At 34.5% G+C, this 27,648-nt stretch overlaps 5 protein-coding genes and 1 pseudogene across 5 annotated transcripts; 3 read left to right on the top strand and 3 right to left on the bottom strand.

Annotated features, from left to right (window-relative positions):
- The first annotated feature begins 124 nt into the window (after window positions 1–124).
- LOC104731767 (uncharacterized) lies at window positions 125–16,712 on the top strand. Its single transcript, XM_087477964.1, has 13 exons — window positions 125–406; window positions 643–676; window positions 759–981; window positions 2,429–2,518; window positions 2,643–2,690; window positions 2,778–3,009; window positions 8,824–8,880; window positions 9,465–9,533; window positions 9,640–9,719; window positions 9,823–9,894; window positions 13,329–13,414; window positions 13,892–15,990; window positions 16,364–16,712. The coding sequence occupies exons 12-13, from the start codon at window positions 15,294–15,296 to the stop codon at window positions 16,396–16,398; spliced, it is 732 nt and encodes a 243-aa protein (XP_087334090.1). The 5' UTR covers window positions 125–406; window positions 643–676; window positions 759–981; window positions 2,429–2,518; window positions 2,643–2,690; window positions 2,778–3,009; window positions 8,824–8,880; window positions 9,465–9,533; window positions 9,640–9,719; window positions 9,823–9,894; window positions 13,329–13,414; window positions 13,892–15,293; the 3' UTR covers window positions 16,399–16,712.
- On the bottom strand, window positions 3,392–8,173 carry LOC147930540 (uncharacterized). The gene is made up of 6 exons (XM_087476921.1): window positions 7,788–8,173; window positions 6,714–7,663; window positions 5,997–6,638; window positions 5,248–5,949; window positions 4,055–5,131; window positions 3,392–3,969 (listed from the first exon to the last, which is right to left on the bottom strand). Exons 1-6 carry the CDS (start codon window positions 8,171–8,173, stop codon window positions 3,392–3,394), a joined length of 4,335 nt encoding a protein of 1,444 aa, XP_087333047.1.
- Window positions 11,022–11,751, bottom strand: LOC147930539 (uncharacterized; annotated as a pseudogene).
- LOC147930538 (replication protein A 70 kDa DNA-binding subunit A-like) lies at window positions 11,838–13,053 on the bottom strand. The gene is made up of 6 exons (XM_087476920.1): window positions 12,933–13,053; window positions 12,746–12,842; window positions 12,501–12,643; window positions 12,342–12,411; window positions 12,126–12,258; window positions 11,838–12,035 (listed from the first exon to the last, which is right to left on the bottom strand). Exons 1-6 carry the CDS (start codon window positions 13,051–13,053, stop codon window positions 11,838–11,840), a joined length of 762 nt encoding a protein of 253 aa, XP_087333046.1.
- Window positions 14,668–15,201, top strand: LOC147930537 (uncharacterized). Its single transcript, XM_087476919.1, has one exon. The coding sequence runs from the start codon at window positions 14,668–14,670 to the stop codon at window positions 15,199–15,201; it is 534 nt and encodes a 177-aa protein (XP_087333045.1).
- A 4,583-nt stretch (window positions 16,713–21,295) lies between the features above and the next one.
- Window positions 21,296–23,214, top strand: LOC104733532 (uncharacterized). The gene is made up of 6 exons (XM_087478256.1): window positions 21,296–21,418; window positions 21,830–21,942; window positions 22,125–22,241; window positions 22,328–22,413; window positions 22,514–22,664; window positions 22,827–23,214. Exons 1-6 carry the CDS (start codon window positions 21,361–21,363, stop codon window positions 22,944–22,946), a joined length of 645 nt encoding a protein of 214 aa, XP_087334382.1. The 5' UTR covers window positions 21,296–21,360; the 3' UTR covers window positions 22,947–23,214.
- Window positions 23,215–27,648: the final 4,434 nt, after the last annotated feature.

Below are 27,648 nucleotides of genomic sequence, written 5' to 3'. Positions count from 1 at the left end.
ATTATTTTGTATTACAAAATTATGTTACTATTGGGCCAGGCCTTTTCGTTTTTTTAATGAATTAAACATTTTTAAGACAAAAAAATAAAGATCACGTTAAGAGAAAAGGAATTGGGACCGACATTATTTGCTTTTTCTGTGTTGCTTTCTCACCATCTTCTTTGTTCCTCGATTCATCTTCAATTCTTACTCAAATCTTCACTTCATACATCAATTTCTTTTAATCTCAGTTCTATTAATCTAAACTCTCCATCGATATGTTATAGCAACCTGAAAAAAACAAAAAAAAAAAACAAAAAAAAAGATGCTTTCGGGTAGTTCTCATTGACGATCGACTTCCATATGTTTGGGTTTCAGTCGAAATTTTTTCGATTGGGTTAATTCCTTCTACAATTCGATGATGTGGGTAAGCTGATTTTAGAATCTTTCTTAATTTGAATCTATTTACATGATCCCCGAAGCATCTAACAGATTTTGTATTCGACCCAAATCTTATTTTGTAAAAATTGTGAAGCTGTATCAAATAGTTTAATTTACAGGTTTTGTTGGATTATAGAAGATAAATTTGAATCAAATTTCCATTGTTATTAACAAATAGCTGAAATTTTGTTGTTTATTTCATGGATTTGGAGAAAACCGCAGTTGGTGCTCACATCAAATGACAATCATACCAACGGTATAACTTCTACAATTCAAGATAATCTGTAGCAATATATACAGTTATTTGCAATGACTTAATAACTTTGTTACGAATACAGGGGGGTTATTGATTGTAACAGAGATAAATAACAATCAGATAAGTACTTTGGAGATTGTTTAATTTATAATAGCTATAAGTTATTGGTTATGTGAAATGAAATGCTGATTACGGTTGTTATATTCTTATGGGTTATCTGCTAAACATCAAGAAATTACACTTTACAAAAGGCTGAGAAGAGTCATCATGATTGACACCACTCATATCTAAAGTATGTTTTAAAGGTATGTTTTCTGGAACCCCAACTGATTCAATCTAATGTAGTTTGGTTGTCTATCTAATATGTAATTTCTATTTATTATGCATTTTTAATGAAAGAAAACTATGAATAAGTTTAGGTGACAAACAAATTTTATTCAAGATGGATAAGTAAAAACTAAAACATTGAGATCTTAAAAATTTAGAAGCAGCATACTAACGTAAATTCTTCAGTTCATACTTCTGGCCAACACATGCTTCCTTGAATGAGTTGTATAGCACGCCATTGTAACTCCTCAAATCTTTATCACTTGTTGGTACCTTCAGATACCTAAAAAGAAGTTTCACATATACATTACAATCACTGTTTTTTGAAATGTATGTTGAGCTTCGAATCATTGTTGATGTTTGCCTCTTTTCAAACTTGATGAGTTCCTCGTTCCATGAAAAATACTGAGGAATTTCTTTGAAAGTTAGTTGTTTAGCCTCTAAACAACTAACATTCAAATCAAACCAAGCCCTAAAAAGTGCATCTTGATTGTTTTTCATTTCTTTTCCCTGTAGAATTTTGCAGAACTTTGTAAGAAATGAAGAAGTTAAAAAAGTCAAAAATTGTTTTTTTTCCGGAATGTTTTTTCTGAATCAACTAAGGGTCTGTATACCTATTTATACTATTATAGTTATTAGGGTTTTAGTATAAAGTTGTTAAAAATCTCTTTTAAACTGCTTGCTGATATATAGGGATTTGAACAGAAAGAAAATATTCAACACTTAAATACAAAATCTTATTTTAGAGATTTTTTTAACATGTAAGTGAAAACTTTTAGTAAGTAACATATAATTGAAATCAAATATACAATACTTAAATACATATTCCTTTTTTTAGAGATTCTTTTTTTACAGATTATTTTTAAAGAGATTTTATTAACCTGTATATATTTGCAGGATATAATATGTTTGTTTGGTGCTTTGAATGATAGCGTAGGATATATGCAACCTCCTCTTATAAAAGAATCACATGTGCCTTTAAATAAAAGTTAAACTTTCAAATCTTTAAAATTAAAGAGGAGAGCACAACATGTGCCTTTTTGAAATTTTAAATCCACTATTTCCTCAATTACTTACATCATCTTCAGAACTTTGGTTGTAGTCAAGCTTGCATAGTAGTTTTGTACTATTTAAAATGACAAAACCAAATTCTGTAGTTTTAAATTTGGCATGAATAAGTTTAGTCAATGCAGTTCACTTTAAACTGAAAGAATCAGTACACACGTTATAATAAAAAAGTTCAAAACCATTTGAACCAGTTTTACTAAATGGCATGTATAGGTTCACTTTATGCAGTTTCTCTTTAAAACTTATGTATTTGTCTCTTTCATTTTAGTTTCTAAATGTTTGATAGATATATATAGATTTAAATTATCTGAATCTATCATTATACACTAATTTTTTTCAATTTTCGTCATAATGCAGGATGTGCTAATGCTTGAAACAAATATACGTATATGGATTCAATTGACTGTAAAAAGGAACATCCATGTAGGTTTGCTACGTTGTTTACAGGTATAGAGTTTTGTCTAATACGGATTAATAGTAGGATGTGTAATACATAAGTTGTCAATTCTATTGTTTATGAGCAATTTAAGTGACTGAGTCAATCTGAAATTGTGGTAATTTTTTCATGCAGCGGACAACATCTGCCGAATACTTGTTATATATACCAATCATATCAATGGTATAGTTTTCATTATGTAATTAGCAAAAAGAGATTAAAATAAGTCATGTGTGGTGGTACTGATATTTTGTTGTGTTTCTATTTTAGGGGAATCATAGATTTCTACAGCTCTAAAATACAATCAGATAAGTACTTTGTACATTGATAATTTCTCCCTCTCCCCACCCCTGAATGTAATTGATTTTGTCTATTGAAATACTAACTGCTTGTTATAACCTTTGTAGGTGACCTTTTTGACATCACATAATGTAGCTTTGCAAAATTTTGAGAGGATTCATCATGATTGACAAAATTCGTTCGGACTGCGTGTTTTTAAAAGGTTAGCTTTCTAGAACACTTGCTTCTGCATTATTATAAACATGACCAAGTTATTTATCATGAATAAAAATATGAAAAACTTTATTATGAAGAGATTTTATTCGAGAATGTAAATCCAACAGAAATAACAAAAAAAACTGAAAACGTTTTTAAGCAGTTTCATAATGTCAATATTCCGGTAAACATGTAGCCAAAAAAACCATCCTTGTATGAGTCGTAGAGCATGATGGATTGTAACTCCTAAAATCTTTATAACTTGTTGATCCCTTCAAAAACCTAAAAAAGAGTTTTACATAATATATAGAGATTATATAGAGATATTTTTCAAAGATTTTTCTTGTGAATATTTTTAATAAATATTGAGAACTCACCATCCATCATTGTTAGCAAAGATTCTGAAATATTTCCTTGAAGACAGCATTCATTGTTTGCGTCTTGGGCTGCCCTTCTTTATCTACTATAAGAACTCTTAAACCCTTCTTAGATGTGACCCTTGACAACGCTACATATAGCTGTCCATGAGAAAACACAGGTCGAGGAAGAAACAATCCAACTTCTTCTAGTGATTGTCCTTGACTCTTGTTGATAGTCATCGCAAAAGCCACAGCCAATGGAAATTGCCTTCTCCTCATCCTGAAAGGCAACTTAGTGTCTGATGGTTTTATCATGACCTTTGGAATCAAAACTTTGTCTCCAACTCTATCTCCTGTAATAACGCAAGCTTCTAGAACATTATTCCCCATCTGAGTAATCTGCAATCTAGTACCGTTGCATAAACCACCTTTAGGATCAATATTCCTCAATAACATAACAGGAGCACCTATCTTGAGCCGTAGCATATGGTTTGGCAATCCAGATAGTCTAATACTATTCAAAAAATCAGAACTGAATACTGGATTGTTTAAAGATTCGACATCCTGAGGGTCAATACTATCAGCACTTAAGTAGACCATTTCTTCTCCTGTATAGACATAGATATAATAAATATTAAATATGTAGGATATGTCAAACAAATCAAAATAATGAAGTGTTTAGTATATACTAACCTTCGAGCTTTTCAAGCAGTCTTTCATTTATAGTGTGAACATCGCTATTTGTTGGACATAAGATTGCTCTGCTTTGAAAAAATCTAGGATCCTTTTCCTCCTGCAACTTTTCCAAATTTCCATACACGGCTCTGCTTATAGCATCAATAGGATCATCAACATTTTTGATTAGAAATTCATCTGGAATATCAATTAGAGCTTCCCCATCATTTGGCTCAGCAATTTTCCCATCACCAACAGCTAATATCCAATCAGAAAACTCCTTGATACTTTCTGCTTCCCTCTCCGACACTCCATTTGACATAAGACGCATGTTCTTTGTCAAAGTTAGAACCTTGCAATTTTCCCAGAGATAGGATGAATTTAAAGACGCTAAAACAATCTGAGCCCTACCAGCACCATTGATAACGGGGAGAACTTGTCTGAAATCACCTCCAAAGACAACAACCTTTCCACCAAACGGCTTATTATCTTTGTTTCTCATAATATCTGACAAACTTCTATCCAAATTCTCAAAACAGTATCTGCTCATCATCGGTGCTTCATCCCATATGATAAGAGAAGTTTCTTTCAACATGTTAGCAAGATCTGAATTAGGATTGATATTACACATTGTAAAATCATCAGGGTTAATAGGGATGTGGAACCTTGAATGTGCAGTCCTCCCACCTTCCAACAACAAAGAAGGAATACCGCTTGATGCTACATTAACTGCTATCAATCCCCTATATCTAACAGCAGCAGACAGAGTTTTCCACAAAAACGTTTTTCCTGTTCCTCCAAAGCCGTATACAAAAAACACTCCTCCATTGTCTTTCAGAACAGCCTCCATGATCTCATCATATATTGCTCTTTGTTCTGATGTCATCTTATTTATCCACTCATCATGTTTCTCTTTCAAATAATCACGGTTGTAGTTCCTCTCTTCTGTAATTAGACGGTTGGAATGATCAACATCTATTCCAGTTGGCTTAGGCATCTCGTCGAATGAATTTCGAGTTCCACCATTGCTTAACATTACTTCTTCAATCTCATGGAGAGTATAATTTTTCTTCTCATCATCTGTTAAACTCAATTCTGCAAATAATTAAGATCATATCAGTCACATAACTGTATTACAAAAATATATGCTTTTCGTAACTGTCTTTTTTTCAAAAAATTTAAAACTGTAAGATGTTTAGAAGAAACCAAACCTGGATTATTGTATTCTTCTCTCTTCTTGTACTCAATGTCTTCTGATAATAATTCCCATGTTTTATCCCACACATGTTCTGGTCTTGATAAACAACCATCTAACAGCATCATAGAGAATAAATTACGCAATTGAGATCCAAAAAACCATTGACTTGCTTCAATAATACTATCTATATAGGCCTGATCATCTTCCAAAATACCACGAGCCCAACATGCTTTTTTGTATGTGTCATACACAACACCTCTATAAGTTCTAATCTCTTGATCACTTTTAGGACCATTGACTATACCAAGCAGGATTCTCATGTAATATTCAGCTTCCATCTTATGTGGAACATAATTAATCCTTCCTATAGAAAAACCTCTCTGCCTAAGCTTCCATATTTTTTTTTTCCCATCCCAAGTGAAATATTTTGGAATTTCAGCATAAGTGAACTGCCTAGCAAATTCACAAACCTGATTCAATTTGAGGTAGGCCATGAACATAGAATCTACATTAGCTCTTCTTTCCAAAATATCTTCAACAGTATCGTTGCCTTTGTAAAAAACGGGTTGCTTTCCTGGTTGATGGAATGGAAGTTTCATTACTGGTATACTTCTATACTGTATTGGAAATTTAAAAAGCCTCAAAGCTGCTTCAGAAGCTGAAACATATCTACAGAAAATGAAATCAAATATCAGTTTTATATAAGGGACAATATCTAAATAGTATATAGTATAATAATTTAATAGTGAAGTATATAAAAACACCTGCAATCAAACCAGTTCTTTACTTCATCTTTTTTTTTCTCTTCGGGGTTCATAGAGGAGGAACCATCAACGTTTCCTGTTTCCTTTGAGTTGGTACCACTACTCGCGACACCATTAACATCTGTAGTAGTTTTATTTGTAGGCTCTATCACAAAAGCTACACGGTCTTGTCCCTTGTTAATATACTTAAATAAGTACTTGATAGAACCAGATTGGTTGCACCACTCTACATTTATGTGAGCACGATATCGCAATGATAGGAGTCGATTGTAAGGGACGACATATCTGTTATCACACTTAACATCACCCTTCTCTACATAAACCGTAGATGCTCTCCTTCTATATACTGGATATCCATCTTTGTCAACAGTAGTATCTTCAACATACTTCTTAGGGAAAAACTTAGAGCACTTTCCATCAACCATACATGGTGAGTTTAGGTTCGCTGCACCACACGGTCCATGGATCATGCAATCCTTTACAACTTCATAGAGTTCTGGATCTTCATCCTTATCTGGAATCTCAGCAGAGATGATCTTGTTTATGTCATCGCTTGTTGGCAATTTACAACTTTGATCCATGAATAGGAGAATATGAGCATGAGGATGTCCTCTTTTCTGGAATTCAACAGTGTACATTGCTGCAAACCATATCAAACATCATATTAGTAAATTAAATACAAATAGTATAAAAATAACGCATAATAAAAACTCACCAGCCGCAGTCTTCCCTAGAAGATGTCTTTCTGTTAAATCTTTCAGAAGAGAATCAAGTTTTATCTTGAATATCCTGCAAATAATGTCTGGTCTATCATCTGAACTCAGTTTCCTCTTCTTCAAGTACCTTGTAATTTCTGGCCACTTGGGATTACATGTAAATGTTATGAATAAGTCGGGAAAACCATATTGTTTACATGTAGTCATGGCATCATAATAACCCTGCAACATATAGCGAGGTCCACCGGTGAAAGAAGCTGGTATTCGAACTTGGTTCCCTTGCTCCTCCATGTTACAGTTTCCACTTTCGGCCGCAGCTTCCAAAGATGCATAATTATCACATCTTAGATTAGACTGGTTAAATTTAGTATACTTCAACCTGTTTGATTCCAGACTCGTGAAAGCATCTACTAAGAACTGTGGGAATAGACGCTTAGACCTTAGGAGAGTTTGAGCTTCATTTTCTCTTTCCTGGATTTTGAAAGCAAACCACTGTCTCATACTAATAAACTTATTTTCTGTATCTGGGTTGTCACCTCTAAACCCTTTCTCAATTCCAGTTCTGAAACCATCTTCACCATAGGGAAAAATAAGAGGGTATTGTAATGCCAAGTAAGAAACATGAATTTCACTTATTCTTTGTAGCTTTCCAGAATTCTTTTCTTGTACAATTATATCACGTTCAGGCATCTCAGGACGGAAATCACCAGGAATCAATGCAGCAACTTCTGCTGCTGTTGGCATAGAATATGTTCTCCCATCCTTACCTACACGATCACTAATGATGCGCATATGAAACTTGTCTTCTTCATTAGCAGCAAACTTATCTTTAGCTTGTCTAAATACATCAACATAAGGATTTACTTCATCCAGCATCTTAATAAGTTTAGCGATGAGCTCCTTTCTTATACTATTTCTCCCTTTGACACTCACGGACTTTTTTCCCTTGCTAAAAACCACAAAAAAAAACCGTTTATCAGGAGAAGGCTGTCTTAAAAACAAAATAGTAGTACATATTGTGAAGGATAAGTTTGTAGAACAAATAAATTAGTTGAATGTTGATTGTTTCATACCTCATTATAGTTGATCTGTTTCCCACCTCATTCTCAGTATCTACTATATATAGCTGTGAAAACTTGGCATAATCTCCATCTTTTGGCTTCATACTTCCAATTTTATGAAAATTTTGGCCATGTAACTGGAATTGCTTAGGACCTTTTCCCAAAGTTTTGGATCGATCGACTTGACCACCAAGAGAAGTAAATGCAAAAAGCATATTGTATGCTCTAATATTTTCTCTAAAATGCCTACTTAGTGCATCATCCTTACTAAGCAATTCCCTAATTAGCTCTGGTGCTTCTTTTAGGAAGGGTAGTTTTACAGTCCCTTGTAAACAACAAAGGGAGAACTTTGGTTTTTTTGTTCTTCTTCGTTTGTTTAGTCGTTCATCATACCACATCATAGCTTCACAATAGCAACACTTGTATGTTGGATCACCATGATCTAAATATAAACTTTCATTCCCTACAAAAGTAAATTACAATTTTAAGTTAATATAAACCACTAACTTGGTTCAAATCAGATAGCAACTTTTGCTAATAATACCTTTGTGTCTTTTTTGTGCCGAAAATTTACCCTTTGAATTAGATGTTGACGTGCCACCGAAAGAGACTGATTTTAAACTGAAACCTTTACTTCGTTTCTTGTTTACCGTAAATGCAACATCTGTTTCTATTGTGATATCATTGCTGGATAGTGAAGTTTCTGAATCATTGTCTTCTTCAGTACTAACATCAAATTCCTGGCCATAATCTGAATGATCCTCACCTATTATTGTAAATTAGAGTTTCAAGTGAATTAGATAGGATCGCATAATTAATGATTAAACAATCTCAAACAGCTATATTAAGTTACCTTCACTTGAAGAAGCATAATTGGTGTTTTCCATATAATCCTCCAATTGTGGAATACATTTTGTTTTATTTTTGAGTGGTTGTTTAATTGAATTTTCGACTGGTGCATCTGAAATTTCTACGCTGCATCATTAGTATGTATTCACTTAAATAAAAATTAATAATACTAACTCATATTTGTTAATATATTTTGCAGGTTGTGTACTCTTATTTGGTGTTTGGCTTCTTGGCTTATGTCTTCTAACTCTACCAGGTTGGTTAGTAATGTCTTCTAAAACCAGTCTTGAAATACATTTGTTTTGGCTTTGACGACTTGACCTTCTTGCTTTACTTGTTGATATAACACCTGGTGATGTAGATTTATTAATCAGTTTATAATTTATAAAAATTATAGGAATTTGAGTAAAGACTCTTATTAAACATACCTTCGACAATACTACTTTCTGAAGTACCAAATAGATTCGTAATTAACGATGACTTTTCTCTGGTCAATGTAATAGGAGTCGTTTGTGTTCTCTCTTCAAAAGTTGCTGGTATTGAATGAAAAAGTTTAGGCAAAGGACTCATCGTCACAACAACAGCGAAGCTATCAAAATAAACATGATATTATTTACTTACACTTGATAGATTCACTTCTTAGATCTTCAATAAGATGGGTTGTTCCTAGTGGACAATAGGATTGTCGTATACTCACAAGAGAGAGATTAGATTCTCCTGGTACGAAACTGGTTCCTGTTTGGTAAATATGACAATATTATTAGTAAAATTAGGTTAGTGTAATCATAAAATATAAATAAGAAATTTAATCCAATAATGACTAACTTTTACTTTTTGTAGAGCTGCTACGAATGGAGGATAAGAAATCTACATCACCAGGATCTGCATATGATTGGTTTATCTTGACAGGTGTGTAGTTCTCAACACAGTTTACTGCAACTCCTTCACCTATCATTTTTAAATGCAGATTATCAACCTTATCAAGTGATTAATCTAATAACATGTTTTGTATCAGTCACAGTAGAAAACATACACATTGAAGATGGTGTTATACTACTGCTGTTTTGCAAATATGTTCCATCCAAATAGGGATAAGTTGACAACTTCACTCTGTTATTATTGACTGTTCCAAAACTTTGTTGGATTGTAACTGGTGAGAAATTGCTGTTTTGATCATCAAGATTCTCTTTGCCTGCAGGATATAATAATCATGCCAAAAGATTATTAAAGTGGATGATACACAATTCTAATACACACTAAAAGATTTGAGGTAAACACCAAACCCCTATTTACCATTTCTGTTTGATGGAGTACCCATGTTTCCTGTTGGATAGATTGATTCTTCTAGGAGAACCGGAGATAAATTAGTTAAGTCTGTAAAAAGCCTTCCAAAAACCCCTTTCACTTTTACACAATCCACTTTTGCTTGAGTAGTATGAGAATTCTCATTGACGAATATGTTATCACTGGTAGTAGGATCAGTAGGACATTTCCTCTTACTCTCTCGATTTACACTATCAAAACCATTTCCTGACAAATCTCTCTTTTTCCTCATGCTTCACTTTCTTTTTTCTGAATATCAATCAGGTTAAAAAATAGGTTAAGGAATAATTAAGAAATCCTATATGTATTAAGAACACATTATAACAACATTAATATTATAACAACATTAATATAGCATGACCGTAATTGAAGGAATTAGTTTCCATAATTGATTAATTTGTCGATGTAGACATTAATAAAATCAAAATCCTAAAGATTTTCGTAGTATCGTTTGTGATTTTCTTGTTTCTAAAATAGTCATAATATTTTCATTTAAGAAACATTTTCTATTTTATATTTAAGAGTATTCCATTTTCTCTTCATACCATATTGTTACGAATATCTATAGTAAATATATGTGAAAATAAATTGCAATTTTGAAAAACATTTTTAGGTGCATTAATCTTAAATTAACGTAAGCTAATATTTTTATTATCAGATAAACGTAACATATTATATTATCTCAGTATCTTTTATTCTTATAATATTAGTTACCATTTTATAGTTATAATCTTAGTATTATTATTAGAAAACGTATTTAAAAGAATTAGTTGTATATATAAGTTTGAACTTTTTTAATTTATGTTCTACATTGAGATAAAACAATTACCCAATAGTGAATAAAATTATTAAACCTATAATGGTTTTTTTTTGTCGAGTTCAATTATAAAGGTTCAAAAATATTCGGTTACTAAAATTAAATAAACCAAATTTGCATTTCAAGACCAACTTAAACAAAGAAAAACCAACTGCTATTATTATTCTCGATGGATTCCAAACAATAGGATCCTTTATTCAGTGCTTAAAATAAAATAAAAACTTTGAATTCCAACGACCCAATTCCATTTCTTTCTGTCACTTCTTCTTGGTAGTATCCCGATTGCCTCCATCTACCATCCCTGCAGTAGCTGTCTTTGCTTGTGCCATAATCTCTGCCTTTGTGAGCTTTTCCTGTTTTATGTTGACAACCTTGATGTGATCCAAACAAAGTTTCTTTGTAGCAGAAGCATAATCTAGAGAAACCTATGAATCACCGGTTGACCGCTTAGAAGACGGAGTAGTAGAGTCAGAGGCGTCTTCACTACTTGTAAGTAGTAGGGTTACCTAAATACAAAGTCGAGATTCAATAATATGAATTTAACAAATCTGTATTATAAGATAATGTTAAATTGACATACCTGGTCATATGTGCTCTCATCAGTTGGATTATTTCCACTATGAGACAGGTCAGTCACATCATCAACAATAGTACCATCATTGCAAAGTACTTTTGAAACCTTGTAGGTATCCTTCTCATTCCATAAGTTATCATTCTCAATGCTTACCAGAAACTGGTAAGTTTTTCCAACCAAACTCTTGATAGCTGGTGGCAAATTTTCTGGATCTTCCATCTATATAGAATAAAGTTTTCAATTAAATACTAAAAATATTTATCACATTTTGCCCAGTTAAAGAGTCATTTGTTTAAATAAAGACATATTACCTCATCAAAGGGTCCTTCAATTAGACTGTTAGCGGTACAACCAACAATTTCAGCAGCTGGGCTATCGAAAAGCATTAGTTTCATCTGTCCTGTTTGATCCATCACATTGACATGTGTTTTGAACCTAATAGATTTATGTATTAGAGTCATAATCGATTAAATATTAGGGACATGAGTAGTTTTGTTTATTACCTTGATAACACATTAGTCACTTGGGCGTGGCAAGTATCACACTGCCACTTTTGTTTCTTTGTCACAGACGCATTTCCATTAGTAGTAGAATTCACCTTGGAAACCTTCTTATTACACTTTTTACATGCAATGTAGTACCACGCCCAGTCACAGTCTATGGCGTAAATAGTACATATCAGCCTAACCTTACCAACCTACCATCAAGCAAATAACTTTAGTTGTATAATGCACACATGACATTTGAAAACTTAGATTAATTTAGTACATAATGGACATAGTAATACCTCAATGGCTTCCAAGATATCTTGGATGGTCCCATTCGCATATTGATGGCAGAATTCTCCATTATTTGCTAACTGCAGCTCACGTTTTGGTTTGCTCTCAAGTAAAGTGAGAGCAAGACCATCATTTGGCAACCTAGTTTGACAATTGGTTTAAGTTATTAATTTATAAAAACTGTATAAGTACTAAATAAATAGAAAATACTAACTTGTACTTACTTATTCTTGAACTCGACAATCTGACCATACTCTGGATTAATGGTGAGCTGTGATGCGTTAAAAGCATTTGCTATTGTCCTTACATCTACGATAGTAGTAAAAGCATATTTAGTCAAAACTTAATAAAGGAAATGATCCCCACAATTAGTATAGTTTCACTTAGGAGTAGTTTCGTACCATTGTAGATTTTGATTTTAGCAAATCTCAGAAGACAAATCATGATTTCAACATCGCCGTCTTGACATGCACCAAAGATTTGATCAGCAAATGATCCCCACAAAGTACATGTTAACCTTACATCACTGTTTTGAAAGCATCACAAAAGTTTTATGCTGTTTAAAATTTACAATTAAAGAATACAATTAATTTAAGTATGTTGAATTATATTTGAAAATGCTTTATACCTCTCATCCCTGAGTTCAACATCAATCTTGTTTGTTGGCTTGTTGTTAACATCTATTGTCTCCATCGCACCAACATTAACCACTTGACCAACAATATCTATGCTTGTAAACACGTAAACGGATTAGTAAGAAGACACATAAACTTTTGTAGAGATATTGAAAATACATAAGTTATTCATACGATTACCTATTAGGAAGTTTGGGTTGAGGTTCCCGGTTAGTACAGAATCAAATCGGGGAAGCGCTAGGTATGGCTCATCAGACAGAGGATCTATCTTCGCCACAACGGTTTGAGTCATGAAACTCATCTTGTATCGATGAGCAGTTGGTTTGAATTGACCTCCGGCAAAATTCAGTTGGAAATTTTCAACTGATCTCCATTCTCATTGAGTGATCTTGCTCTCGAACCGGTTGATCAGATTCTTTTTCACGCTCGCATGAATCTTTGTACCCTGAAAATGACATTGCTGTTAAACTACTAATATTAATTTGATTTTGTATATAGTACTTATGTTTACTTACCTGAGCATCAGCAAGTACCATGTCAAATGATTCACCAAATTGTGTTGGATCTGTTCTCCAGGTATGAAGGACACGGACATGCACTTTCCAAGCAGTTTTAAAAGGCTTGACATCTCGGAGAAAAGCGTAAGAAGAAGCCATTGCAAGGTAAGTTTCTTAGTTTTGACTCGACAATTGCTGAAATGGTGATGATTTTACCCTATGTGGTGATGAGCTATTTATAGGTGAGGTTAGGGATAAAAATCTTTGAGCATAATGCAAGCATAATATCTTAGAATCTTTTAATTTCCAAGATTTTTTTGAATATTAAGCTTTGAGGTTAGGGAAGTTTGGATTTATGTGATAATACGAAAAGATTTTTTGAGATTATGATGGACTAAATCGTGGAATTATAATTGAGATTGCGATGATTAAGGTAATTTGGTTGATTAGTTGGTTATGATTGTATAGTTACCCGATGTTGATTGTTGTGATGATATAGTCTTAAAGTTTCGAATATTAAGGTTTTAGTTTAGGGAAGTTTATATTATTATATTTAATATCTAATAACTAATAACTAATGGGTAAGGCTTTGTTTATATTTAATATCTAATAACTAATGGGTAAGGCTTTTTTTTTTTGCAGTGAAAGACAATCGAAGCCCAAAAATCATTGATTCCGGGTTATTGTGAGAGAGGACGCGGATCCTTTATGTGTACGGGTCGGGTAATTTCGATTGTGTATTTTTATCCAAATTATCCCTTCCAATTTTTAAAAACCCTCTCCTTTATGCTTAATTGAAGGGTAATCTTGGAATTTTTTGACAATTTTCTAATTTGTACTTCTCTTTTACTTATATAGAGATACAGGTATATAGTAATATAAAAACTAACTTAAGGAAATATAGTTGGAAGACATAAAATGTACTACTCTTGAATATATGTCCTTATTATATGGTTAAATCCGGTTATTAACATTGGTTAATTCTGGTTATCTGAAGGTTTAGATTAGTCTGAGTATAAAGACTAAGATAGCTATTAATTCAGATTAAGCTTTTGTAACAAATTTTTATCTTTGGATTAATAAGTAAAACCACGTTTCTCTCTTTTTCTTCGAGCTTTGTCTCTCCTCCGTCGTTCTCATCTTACTCCGGTTAATCGGAGTTTATTATGTTATCAGAACTCGTTAATTGAGTTTCTATTGCTTCCGCATCTTACGCAACGGATATGAGCTTTCCAATTTGCTCTTGTTTTCAATTTGTTCAGCAATTTCTCGCCGTTGTGTGCGATTTTCTCATCGGAGTTTTCTATATTTTTCTGATTCTTTTGATTCTCTTTTGATTGACCTTTGTGAGTACGAATCTTGCTTTTGATTTCTCTTTTCGTCTCATTTTCTTTGGATTTCTTGTTCTTGCTTTGAGAATGAGTTCTTCTGGTAATACGAATGCTCCGATGATTCGACCTCCCACTCCGAACCCAGAGAATGTTCAACCACAGTATCAGACTGATCAGTATGAGAATCCGTATCATCTGCATAGTGCTGATCACGCAGGGCTTGTTCTCGTTTCTGATCGTCTTGTTTCTGCTTCGGATTTCCCTTCCTGGCGTCGATCGATGTGGATGGCTCTTAATGTCAGAAACAAGCTTGGATTTATCAATGGTACGATCTCAAAACCTCAAGAAGATCATAGAGACTTTGGTGTATGGTCTAGGTGCAATGATACTGTATACACTTGGTTGATGAATTCTGTTGATAAGAAGATAGGCCAGAGTTTGCTTTTTATTCCTACTGCAGAAGGGATTTGGAAGAATATACTATCTAGGTTTAAGCAAGATGATGCACCTAGGATTTTCTCTATTGAACAGAAACTTAGTAAGATTGTTCAAGGATCAATGGATGTGTCTACATACTATACAGCCTACTTACTTTGTGGGAAGAACATAAGAATTATGTAGAGCTTCTTGTTTGCACATGTGGTCATTGTGAATGTGATGCAGCTGCAAAATGGGAACAGTTACAACAACGAAGTCGTGTGACCAAATTTTTGATGGGCTTGAATGAGGGTTATGATCAAGCTAGACGTCATATACTAATGCTCAAGCCAATACCAACTATTGAAGAGGCTTTTAACATGGTCACGCTGGATGAACGACAAGTTGTTGTTAAACCAACTACTGGTATTGAGAGTGTTGCTTCTATGAATGAGGCTGAGAGTGCCTATGTTGCTGCTTACAATACTGGGAGCACAATTCAGAAACCTATTTGTTCTCATTGTGGAAAAGTGGGTCATACAATTCAGAAGTGCTACAAGCTTCATGGCTTTCCTCCTGGTTACAAAACGAATGCAGGATACAACTACAGGCCTCCAACACAATTCCAACCTCCAATGCCAACCATGCCTGTTCAGCCGAGAATGCAACAGTCCTGTCCTCAGATGGTTCCTTATGCCAACTCTATGCAAAAGGCTAATATGGTGGCTCAGCTTTATTCTGAAACTGGTGCATATCCGATTGAGGATACGTCTTATGGTTCTGTTGCTCCTCAATATACACAGTATATGGTAGCTAACAATGTGCCTCAAAGTTTACAAGGCTTTACGCCACAACAAATCGATCATATGGTGTATCAATACAAGGGTCAAGTTCAAGTTCAAGAGCCTATCGCTGCATCTTCTGGTTCTAGTATTCCTAGTGCTATGGCTACGATTTCTGAGCATGGCTTGATGGCTGAGACCTCTACTTCCGGTATTACTATACCTTTTCCTTCTACTTCTTTAAAGTATCAAAATCATAGTCTTACTTTTCAAATATTCTTTCTTCGTTACAACAATTATTACTGCATAATGCTTGGATTATAGATGGTGGAGCCTTTAGTCATGTTTGCTCTAATCTAACAATGTTTACAGATTTAAGACCTGTTACAGATATTACTGTGACTTTGCCGAATGGTACTAGGGTTTCTATTACTCATATATGCACTATACACATTTCTCAGAAGTTAATACTGTACAATGGTCTACATGTTCCTGATTTTAAATTCAATTTGATAAGTGTTAGTAGATTAGTTAAGAGTTTGCATTGTTCTGCTCATTTCTATATTACATGTTGTTTCATACAGGAACTTACTCAGGGCTTAATGATTGCAAGGGGTAGAGTCTTTCAAGACCTTTACATTCTGGAAACTGAGAATACATCCCTCTCTCCATCTCTTCCTGCAGCTTGTTCTTTCTCTGCTTCAATGATTTCTGATGATACTCTTTGGCATCAACGACTTGGTCATCCATCGCATAAAGTTTTACAAATATTAGTCAGTTTCATTCCTTCTTTGAAAAATGTTTCTTTGTCTTATCATTGTTCTATTTGTCCTTTAGCCAAACAGAAAAGGTTAGCTTATGTCTCTCATGGCAACTTAGCAGATAAGCCTTTTGATTTAGTTCATATTGATGTATGGGGTCCTTTTAGTGTCGAGTCTGTTGAAGGTTTTCGTTATTTTCTTACCTTGGTTGATGATTATACTAGAACTACATGGGTTTATATGTTAAAGAATAAAAAGGATGTTCATACAGTTTTTTCTATCTTCTTAAACATGTCAAAACACAATATAATAGATCTATTAAGGCTATACGATCAGATAATGCTCCTGAATTAGCTTTTACAGATATCGTTAAAGCAGAAGGGATGATTCATTATTTTTCTTGTGCATACACTCCTCAGCAAAATTCTGTAGTTGAACGCAAACATCAACATATTCTCAATGTGGCTATGTCTTTGCTTTCAATCTAACATTCCTTTACCATATTGGAGTGATTGTGTTCTTACTGCAGTTTTCTTAATAAATTGAATGCCTTCCCCTGTTTTAGCAAATAAATCTCCATATGAATTGTTACTTGACAAAATTCCCGATTATAGTCTTCTTAAAAGTTTTGGTTGTCTATGTTATGTTTCGACTAATGATCATGAACGTCATAAGTTTTCACCTAGGGCTAGATAGTGTGTCTTTCTTGGTTATCATGTTGGTTACAAGGGTTATAAAGTTCTAGATTTAGAGTCAAATTTTGTTTCCATATCTAGAAATGTTACTTTTCAAGAAAACATATTTCCCTTTAAAACAAGTTCATTATTGTCTTCTGATGTTGATATGTTTCCCAATTCTATATTGCCATTGCCTGTTCCTCTGCATTTTGTTGAAAGCATGCCGCTTATAGATGAAGATTCACTCATTCCTACTGTTCCATCTGCATCATCCACCCCATTAGATTCATTAGAATGTGACAATAGTACCATTCAGGCTAGTACTGCTAGTACGTCTGTGACAGGTGTTACTTCTGTTTCTACTGACCAAAGCGACAGTCGAGAGCTCCTAGCTACCTCTCTAAGTATCATTGCTCCCTCGTTCCATTTATATCTTCTTTACCACCTACAGAAACAGCTTCTTCATCATCTAAACAACCTTTTATCCTTTCCACTTCCATCTACTTCATCACCTAAAATGCCATCACTATTCCATCTTCAAACTCCTGAAAAGATAACACCACTTCCTTCTGCTCCCTTGCCTAAACGAACAACACCATATCCTCTTTCGTCTGTTTGTACTCTTGATCACTACACCCCTTTAGTTCAATCCTATATCCTTTCTTATAGTATCAAAACAGAGCCAAAGACTTTCCATCAAGCTATGAAATCGGAAAAGTGGACTAATGCAGCAAATGATGAGCTATATGCTCTTGAGCTTAACAAGACTTTTGTTGTTGAGTCACTACCTGAAGGGAAACATGTTATTGGCTGCACATGAGTATTCACCATTAAATACAATTCTGATGGTTCCATTGAGCGATATAAAGCACGTCCAGTTGCTCAAGGCTTTACTCAGTAGGAAGGAATTGATTATCTTGAGACTTTTTCTCCTGTTGCTAAAATCACTAGTGTCAAGTTGCTTCTAGGTCTTGCTGCTGCGAGAGGATGGAGTTTAACTCAGATGGATGTCTCCAACGCTTTCCTCCATGGTGACTTGGAAGAAGAAATCTACATGAGCCTACCTCAAGGATACACACCACCACCGAATACGGTTCTTCCTCCTAATCCGGTATGTCGATTACTCAAATCACTATATGGATTGAAACAGGCGTCTCGTCAGTGGTACAAGCGTCTTTCTTCTATCTTCCTTGGAGCAAACTATATGCAATCCTGTGCTGATAATACTCTCTTTGTCAAGTTCTCTATACTTCCTACCGGCGAGTTTTCGATTGTTGTTGTGCTTGTTTATGTCGATGACATTATGATAGCAAGCAATGATGAGGCAGCAGTTGATGCTTTAAAAACACTTTTGAAGTCTGAGTTCAAGATCAAAGATCTCGGTCCAGCTCGGTTTTTCCTTGGTTTGGAAATATCAAGGACATCAGATGGGATCTCTGTTTGCCAACGTAAATATGCTCAGAATCTTCTTGAGGATGCAGGTCTCCTTGGTTGTAAACCAAGTTCAGTTCCAATGGATCCAAATCTACATCTTACCAAGGATATGGGAACATTGCTACCTTCTCCTACTTCTTACAGAGAACTTATTGGACGCTTGCTCTATGTCACTATCACACGCCCTGATATAACGTTTGCAGTGCACCAATTGAGTCAGTTTATCTCGGCTCCGACTGATACACATCTCCAAGCAGCACACAGAGTTCTTTGTTATCTCAAGACAAATCCAGGACAAGGTTTGATGTATTCGGCACATTCTGAACTTTGCTTGAATGGATTTTCTGATGCAGACTGGGCAACTTGTAACGAAACCAGACGTTCGATCACAGGTTATTGCATTTATCTTGGTTCTTCGTTGATTTGTTGGAAGTCTAAGAAACAAGCTGTTGCAAGTCGAAGCAGTACAAAATCAGAGTATCTTAGTATGGCACAGGCTACTTGTGAGATCATTTGGCTTCAGCAGTTGCTTAAAGACTTGCACATTAAGGAGACATCACGTGCAAAATTGTTCTGTGATAATAAGTCAGCTCTCCATATTGCGATGAATCATGTGTTTCACGAGAGAACGAATCAGATAGAGATCGACTGCCATACGGTTCGTGATCAACTCAAAGCCGGTACTCTCAAGGCCCTACATGTATCTACTGAAGAGCAACATGCCGACATATTGACCAAGCCTCTACATCCAGGACCTTTCCATCACTTGCTGCAGAAAATGTTTTTGTCAAATCTTTATCTCCCAAGCCAGACACTTCGGAGATAAAGATTTGAGGGGGCGTATTAGATGGTTAAATCCGGTTATTAACATTGGTTAATTCTGGTTATCTGAAGGTTTAGATTAGTCTGAGTATAAAGACTAAGATAGCTGTTAATTCAGATTAAGCTTTTGTAACAAACTTTTATCTTTGGATTAATAAGTAAAACCACGTTTCTCTCATCTTCTTCGAGCTTCGTCTCTCCTCCGACGTATCTCATCTTACTCCGGTTAATCGGAGTTTATTAGTCCTAAATGAAAAATTTAGTGTGTAATGTTTTAATATGCTTCATCTATAGCATGCAAGAGTTACCTACAAGCCGCAAAATCTATTAACAAGTGTCGGTAATGTAAAAAAAGTTCTATAACAGTGTCCATGAAATGTAGAAACCCACTAATAGACTCGCGAACAGCCCCTTCATATATAAAACTAGAATTTATTCCCGCACACGCGCCGACTTTTTACTTAAAACATTTTCAATCAATATAAGTTCTATAGCTCAAATAAAATCATCTAAATTTTTAAGTATAAATTTATATAAACACTAAACTTACTTTATTAAGTGATATAAAACATATATTGTTGACGATAATATTTTCTTGACAAATAAATAATTTGATATATATTATGTAGTAACTAAAATCACCTCAAAAATTTGCAGGAAAAATAAACGGCATTGATGACTACCTCATGATATTTTATCTTTAAGAAAAAATTTTCTTATTCATATTCTATAAAAACATTCTTTAAAAGTTTGGATGTTGATTATCGATTATTGATCTAATTATATATATTATTTATGATTAGATGTTATTACTAACATAATACTATTCCATATAAAATCTGAATATATCAAATCTCATGAACATTACTTAGTGTAAAGATACATATATAATATTATATCGTTATAACATCTTTACCAAACTTGTTTTATCTATCAAAGCAAGTGCAGCGTACCATAAAAGAATTCTCGACCAATTCATGAATATGTCAATCTTATCTCACTTTTCATGATTATATAACCAAATGGTTAAATCCGATTTAGAATCTAATAATCTATTTAATAATGTATGTCATTTGTTTATCTACAAACTCATTTGTTTCACACGATGAATGATATGTCAAAGATTTTATATATGTAACTGTAAGGTATATATTTCACGAGTTAACTTGTTTAACTCATAATTTAGATGACATGATAACAACGTGATAATAATTTCATACTAAGTGATTAGACATGTATTAATAGATGAAATCATTCGTTTAATTGATTCTCGTAAACCTCCATTGTAAAAACAGAACATATACCATTATCACAGTTTGAAACACATGTTTCAACTATTATAACAAAAATGTTTTATTTTACTTATACAATGCATTTATTCATTTAATGATTTAGGTATACTTTTGTAAATAAAAATTATTGTAAACATGGTAAACCAATTCAGAAAACATGATCTCGACACCTTTCGAGACATAATAGTCTTTCACGATTCAATAAAGAATGCTTTTGTAGAGCTAAACAATAATTATGAATATACTTGTGGCGTTACAAGATATGTGTATATTATATTGTTAAAAGATTTACATAAGTGAGGTTACACATGTAAATACAACATTCATCAAAAATTTACGTCCTCTTATTTAGATAATTCAAAACACATAAAAAATAAAGAGAGAGCCTTCAATAAATTTACATTTAAAAGTTAAGTATATTTGGGGTAAATTTTATTAAAGAAAATTAGAAATGAAAATCAAGGGAAAAAACAAGTAAATACATCTAAATATACTGCCTAAAACAGAGAATCAAAATATAGACAATCATCAAATTGCTTTGCTTGCATAACAAATAAAATAATTCATAGATTGACTCTAATTTTGGTCTTTAAATATGGTTTTTTCTTCTTCCTCTTTCCTCATCCCTTTTGAGATTTTGTTTTGTATCATCTGTAAGTATTCTTTCAAATTCATCAATTTGTCTTCACTTTGATTTGGATTTCTCTCTACATCAAGTGAAAAGCATGTCAAATTTCCAGAAATTATAGTTTTTATCTTATTTTTATTAAAATATTTTTTATATTGGAAAATTAGGATATTGTGTCTCTCCAATTTTATTTATAATCTTATAATTTGATTATATGAAGGGGTAACATATAGATTTGAATGATTGATCACCGAGTTTTGTTCAATAGAGATTTATTCTTTTTCTCCTTTAATTGTGTTGAATACTTTTTTTTCTTTATAGTTAAAGTTCACAATTTTATAGTACTTGTGATGAATTTCGTTTTAAAATGTGATTTATTATTACCAGTGTTTGAGTTTCATTAATGAATTTTTTTTTTTGTGTTTTTGAAAATAAGATTCAGGGATTTGGACCTCCAATAGATTTGTTGAGAAACAACATATACCATCAACTATGGTTTCAAACACTAATGAGTATGCTCAGATTGTGGTATCTAAAGACATTACACAGGTATATTCCTCCAAAAACACATATGACTTAAAAAAATATATGATTTAATTTACAGAAATATCTTCCTCATAAGTAAATGCTTTATCGAAATGTTTCATATATATATTATATGTTATCATAGATGTGGAAGAATATATCTTTTTCATAGAGAAATGAAACTGATAAAGGGTTTATGTTTTTAGAATGAGGAACAAATAAAATCGTTTGTGCAGCTTGATGGCGATAATGTTGAAAATAAAAGAGTTGTAGAAACTATAATCCTCGATGATAACAATGAAACGTCTCATTCTGAGGGAGAAGTACGTAATGATTTTCTCTTTAGTTGTTTTGTTAAATCTTAGCTTATGAATGTTATTAACATGATGATATCAAATGATTTTTTCAGGTAACTATTTGTGATACATGTGGTAATGTAGGATATGAAGATTCACTTGTGACTTGTTGCAACTGCAAAGTTGGTGCGGAACATACGTAATATTTTTCCAAACTATATATACGTATTTTTTAACCATGCAAATTACATAGTAAATATATTTTTGAGTATCTTTTATCATTTTTTGGGTTATTGTAGTTACTGCATGATGGAAAAGGTAGATAAGATTCCTAATAATTGGTCTTGCTATGACTGCACTGAAGAGGTAGATGGAATCCAAAAAGAACAAAAAACTGAAGAAACAATATCTAGAAAAAGGAAAGCAGAATCTGTTACTAATGTTTTCGAGGTAATCTACGAAAATAACGCAGAATTTGTTTCTCTGAATTATATCATTCAACCCCAAAAAAATTTGGCATAAAAAAACGTTCACTCATCTTTTATAAGACAAAAATCCAACTTTATTGGAAACTAAAACAAAAACCACTCTTATTTTGCTTTTCTTTTGCAGATTACAGAAAAAAGATCACCTCAAAGACGATCTAATTTCTTGAATAATGAAATTGCAGATTTTGATTTGAATGTTGATCTTAACATAGAACTAGGTGAAAAGCTTGCCTGCTTGGTATAGATGTAAACAAAAACCTTTTCACATATTTGAATGAAGATCATGACATAAATCTGAATAAAAATCATGACATAAATTAATCTTTGGCATAAATCATGTCATGCTTCATCTTTTGAGACAGGATCTTCAAGTAACTTCCAACCTCAGTGTGTAAAGAGACGGAAAATTGGTATTTTCATGCCCCAGCTAAGGGGTATGTTGAATTCCTATCCCAACTTTACTAATGAGCAAATCCATACATTAACTTAAATAAAAGAAAGAATTACTCAAATGTTATCCAAAAGTTGGTTTATTACTCAAATCTATAAATCTTTTGAAAATTACTAGAATGTTTAGTGCCCTGGGTGTAATTACAATTTACCCCTTGGGTTTTGTTTTCCGAATTTGAGTTAAAAAAAAAAAAAATACACATCAACAAATTAAAATACACATCAGATATGAATTAACACGTCATTAAGCAGTTTTTTTAAGATCCACAGTTTTGTTTTCTCTCGTTTATATCAAAGAGAGGGAAAGTGAATAGTTTTAACTATTCACAAACCGCGAGAAAAAAAAATTATCGAAACTCTCGTCTCTCGTCGCCGGCGATACTGTCATTGTCCACTCTCTTGCCGTCAATCTCCCGCCGTCATCTCTCGCCGTCATCTCTCACTGTCATCTCTCACCGTCTTTCTTCGTCGTCGCACTCTCTTTCTTCAATTGGCTCTCTATCTCTCTTCGTCTTCTTCGTCTTCTTCGTCTTCGTCTATCCGGTATGTGTCGACTGTTTAGTTTTGAGATTTCCGGCTGAATGTGGGTTTTTTCGATGATTTACCGCTGATTGTCGCCGTTGTTAATGACGGCTGATTTGTTAGATCTATTCGATTCGATGGCTGATTTACTTTTTGTTTTATGTTGCGGCTCAGTTATTTTAGGGTTTATGGCTGATTTGTTAGATTTATTCGATTCGATGGCTGATTTACTGTTTGTTTAATTTTGCTTACGGATGAGTTGTGACTGAGATATTTTGTGCTTTAGATCTGAGTTATGTGTTTGTGGCTGAGTTATGTTATGCTTTGTGTATGAGTTTGTTTTATGTTATGGCTGATTCATTTTATGATTTACTTATGAACTATAACAGATGTCGATGGTGATTATTTCTTCTGAAGAACAAGCAAGGGATTACCCCCCAAGACTATACGCTAAAATAGAGTCTAGAGATATAAACACAAATTTCAGGATGAAAGAATTCCCTCAGATTAGGGAATCAATAGGACTGGATGCGTGGGAAGAAACGAAGAAAGTACCTATTGGAATAATCTCTAAGCTAGTTGATAGCCAATTCGTCTGGTCTGGTAAGGTTGTTCATTTCCTACTATGTAACCAGTTAAGGGTACATAAGAAGGAGCTTTGGTTTGTGGTCGGCGGTCAACCTATCAGGTTTGGGTTGAATGAGTTTCATTTTCTGACGGGGTTAAACATAGACCCAATGCCTACTGAACGGTTTGAACTTGAAGAGGAACACAAAGATTTCTTCAGACTTTTGAAAGTGCCTGGTGGGGCAGGTCCAACGCTACTTGAACTCAGGGAAGCATTAAGAGTGTGCCGGGGATGGGTTAACCTTGATTATCGTAAATGGTTGGGGCTGTTGCTTCTTCAACACATTGGACTTTATGGTTTGCATCATAACTCTAGAATTCCATATGAAAGTGCCAAAAGAGTTTTTGATGATGAAGCAATGAAGACGTATCCGTGGGGTCGGTCAGCATTTGAAGCTCTTGTTGATTCCATAAAGATGTTGAACCCTACGGGAAAGTCGTACACCCTCAGTGGGTTTACACCCGTGTTACAGGCTTGGGCGTATGAGTCCATCAAATGCTTTGGAGAACGGTTTGGGAATGCATCAGCTAATGATGGTGGCATACCGATGCTTCAATGGGGTGGAAGCCGTACACGTTCATCGCTGGAAACCGCAATTGCTGAAGAGATCAAAGCGCTGGGTGAGGTAAGGTTTATATCTGGTTGAGTGATTGTTTAGTAATGGATGAGTTATGATGTAGTTATGGCTGAGTTATTGTTTAGTAACGGCTGAGTTATGTTTTAGTAATGGATGATTTATGCTTTAGTGTTGGCTGAGTTATGTTTTAGTAATGACTGATTTATGCTTTCATTAGTAATGACTGAGTTAAAACTTACTGATGGGTTTCATAATCTCTTATGTTACAGCTGCGTGTGATTAATATGGTTATGAAGGAAAATGGCTGCGAGCTATTTCATTCGTGGCCAGAAGAAGAAGACGACCCAGCAATCGATCGCCTGATCGAAGACATACATCTGAATACGTTTGTTAAAGGTTTTTGGGATGTTAAGGGGAGTGATAAGAAGAAAAAGAAAAAGAAAGCTGAAGCAGTTGTTGAGTCTGAATCTCCTCCCGCAAAGAAGCGGAAAGTTCAGAAGATGAAAGTTTCCAACAGTCAGGAAACTAGTGAAGGAGTTGCACAGGAAAGGAAGAAGAAAGGAAAAAAGGTCAGTGAGGAGGAAGATGCTGGGGAAGATGATCTCTACGAATTGATCTCTAAGTTATACACAAGGTTTGACACCGTTGATAGGAACATTGAAAATGTATCGGCGAATCTGGAGAAGAAGATGGATGAAAGGATTGAAACCAGGCTTGGATCTTTTGAGACGGACCTCAAACAGATGAAAGAGCTCGTGCTTTCAAAGAGCACGACTGACCAGACTTTAAAAATGGGACAGGAACTAAATAACCTGGGACATGGACAGGAACTTCAGACATCAAAAGGTCCACCAAAAGTTCCGGTAATGTCTGGTTTATCTTTGTTTTATGGCTGATTTTTCAGAATGTTTAGGCTGAGTTATTATAATTTCAATTGTCTTCGCTATGATATACAGAAAAAGAACTCTTTGACTTCTCCTAAGAAGTCTCCAGATGCTAAGAAACCAGCTGATACGAAAACAGGGCCTTCCACGAGGAGAAATGCCAAAGAGTTAGAGGCGTCAGAGAAGGCCAAAGAGTTAGAGGCGGGAGAGCCGGTAATGTCTGGTTTATCTTTGTTTTATGGCTGATGTTTCAGAATGTTTAGGCTGAGTTATTATAATTTTAATTGTCTTCGCTATGATATACAGGAAAAGAACTCTTTGACTTCTCCTAAGAAGTCTCCAGCTGCTAAGAAACCAGCTGATACGAAAACAGGGCCTTCCACGAGGAGAAATGCCAAAGAGTTAGAGGCGTCAGAGAAGGCCAAAGAGTTAGAGGCGGGAGAGAAGGTAATGTCTGATTCATCTTTGTTTTATGGCTGATTTTTCAGAATATTTAGGCTGAGTTATTATAATTTTAATATACAGGAAAAGAACTATTTGACTTCTCCAGATGCTAAGAAGTCTCCAGCTACTAAGAGACCAGCTGATACGAAAAGACGGCCTTCCACGAGGAGAAATGTTAAAGAGTTAGAGGCGGCAGAGGAGGCCAAAGAGTTAGAGGCGGCAGAGAAGGCCAAAGAAGTAGCTGCGTTAAAGAAGCCCAAAGAAGTAGCTGCGGCAAAGCAGGCTAAAGAAGTAGCTGCGGCTGGAGGTAGAGGTGGAGGTAGAGGTAGAAGTAGAGGTAGAGGTACAGGTAGAGGTACAGGTAGAGGTAGAGGTAGAGGTAGGGCGCCTACAAATCCTACTGCTGCTGTTGTGGCTGCTGGTGTTAAGCCGTTGAAATTTGTACTACCTGGAGGTTCAGAAGCTGGTGCAGAAGATATTACAGACGAGTATTTTGCTGAAGCCGACTCACTTGAACCTGAATCTGAGGATGATGAGGAGGAAAAGATTAGGCTTGATAGAATTAAAGCTTTAAGGCTGGAGAGTTTTAAGCTGTCAGCGGATGGGAGTGCATTGAATACACAACAAGATCATCCAAGCTGGATTTTCCCTAATATTGGAGACAACGGACTGACGTGCATGAGGAAGAACTGTTCACCTGGACCTGGAATATATGATCCTCTGGCACCTGTTGATCCGGTGAAGTTGCAGAAACTTTTGGAGTACCTAAAGAAAGCCGAGTATGACCCTTTAGACCCTTTTGCTTAACAAGTTAATAACAGCTTGTTAACATTATATTAACTTGTGTTTATTTGTTTGTTAGGAATATCCCGTTAGGCAAAGGCGGAATGGAAATTGAATTCTATAGGGTGCTAATGACCGAACGAAAGGAATGGCCAGTGAAGCCAGAAGAATATGGTAAATATGGGTGGGTTACTGATGAAGTAAGTTTATCTTAATGTCTTAGTTATTGTTGTCGTTGTCTGACTTATATTACATTATGGCTGCGTTGTTGTTTACTACTCAGTTTTCTGTTGTACAGCACTTGGGCGCGTTTATGAGAGTCCTTAGGTGTAGGTACAAACGAGATCCCTTCCCATTCCACAACAAACGCATTGCGTTTATAGACCCGTGGTTCACCAGTGAAATGGTTCACCGTCATTATCCGTTGTTCAAGTCCGAACCCAAGTTTTTTACAATGACTGGCAATTGTTATGAAGAATTAGTTAAAGGTTTGATTCCATCAGATGAACAAACTAATTTGAAGTGGATAGAAGATGTGGATCACCTGTATATTGCTCCACAAATTGGAGGCGATCACTGGGTGGCGCTGCACGTGGATCTCAACAGAAGGCATATTGATTGCTATGATAGCATCGTGGGACAAGTAACCGAAGAGAGT

Source organism: Camelina sativa, chromosome 12 (genome assembly GCF_030686135.1).
Source record: "Camelina sativa cultivar CO46 ecotype springtype chromosome 12, ASM3068613v1".
NCBI lineage: Eukaryota > Viridiplantae > Streptophyta > Magnoliopsida > Brassicales > Brassicaceae > Camelina > Camelina sativa.
Note: the sequence above shows the minus strand (reverse complement) of the source record. Positions and strands in the feature narration are given on the sequence as shown.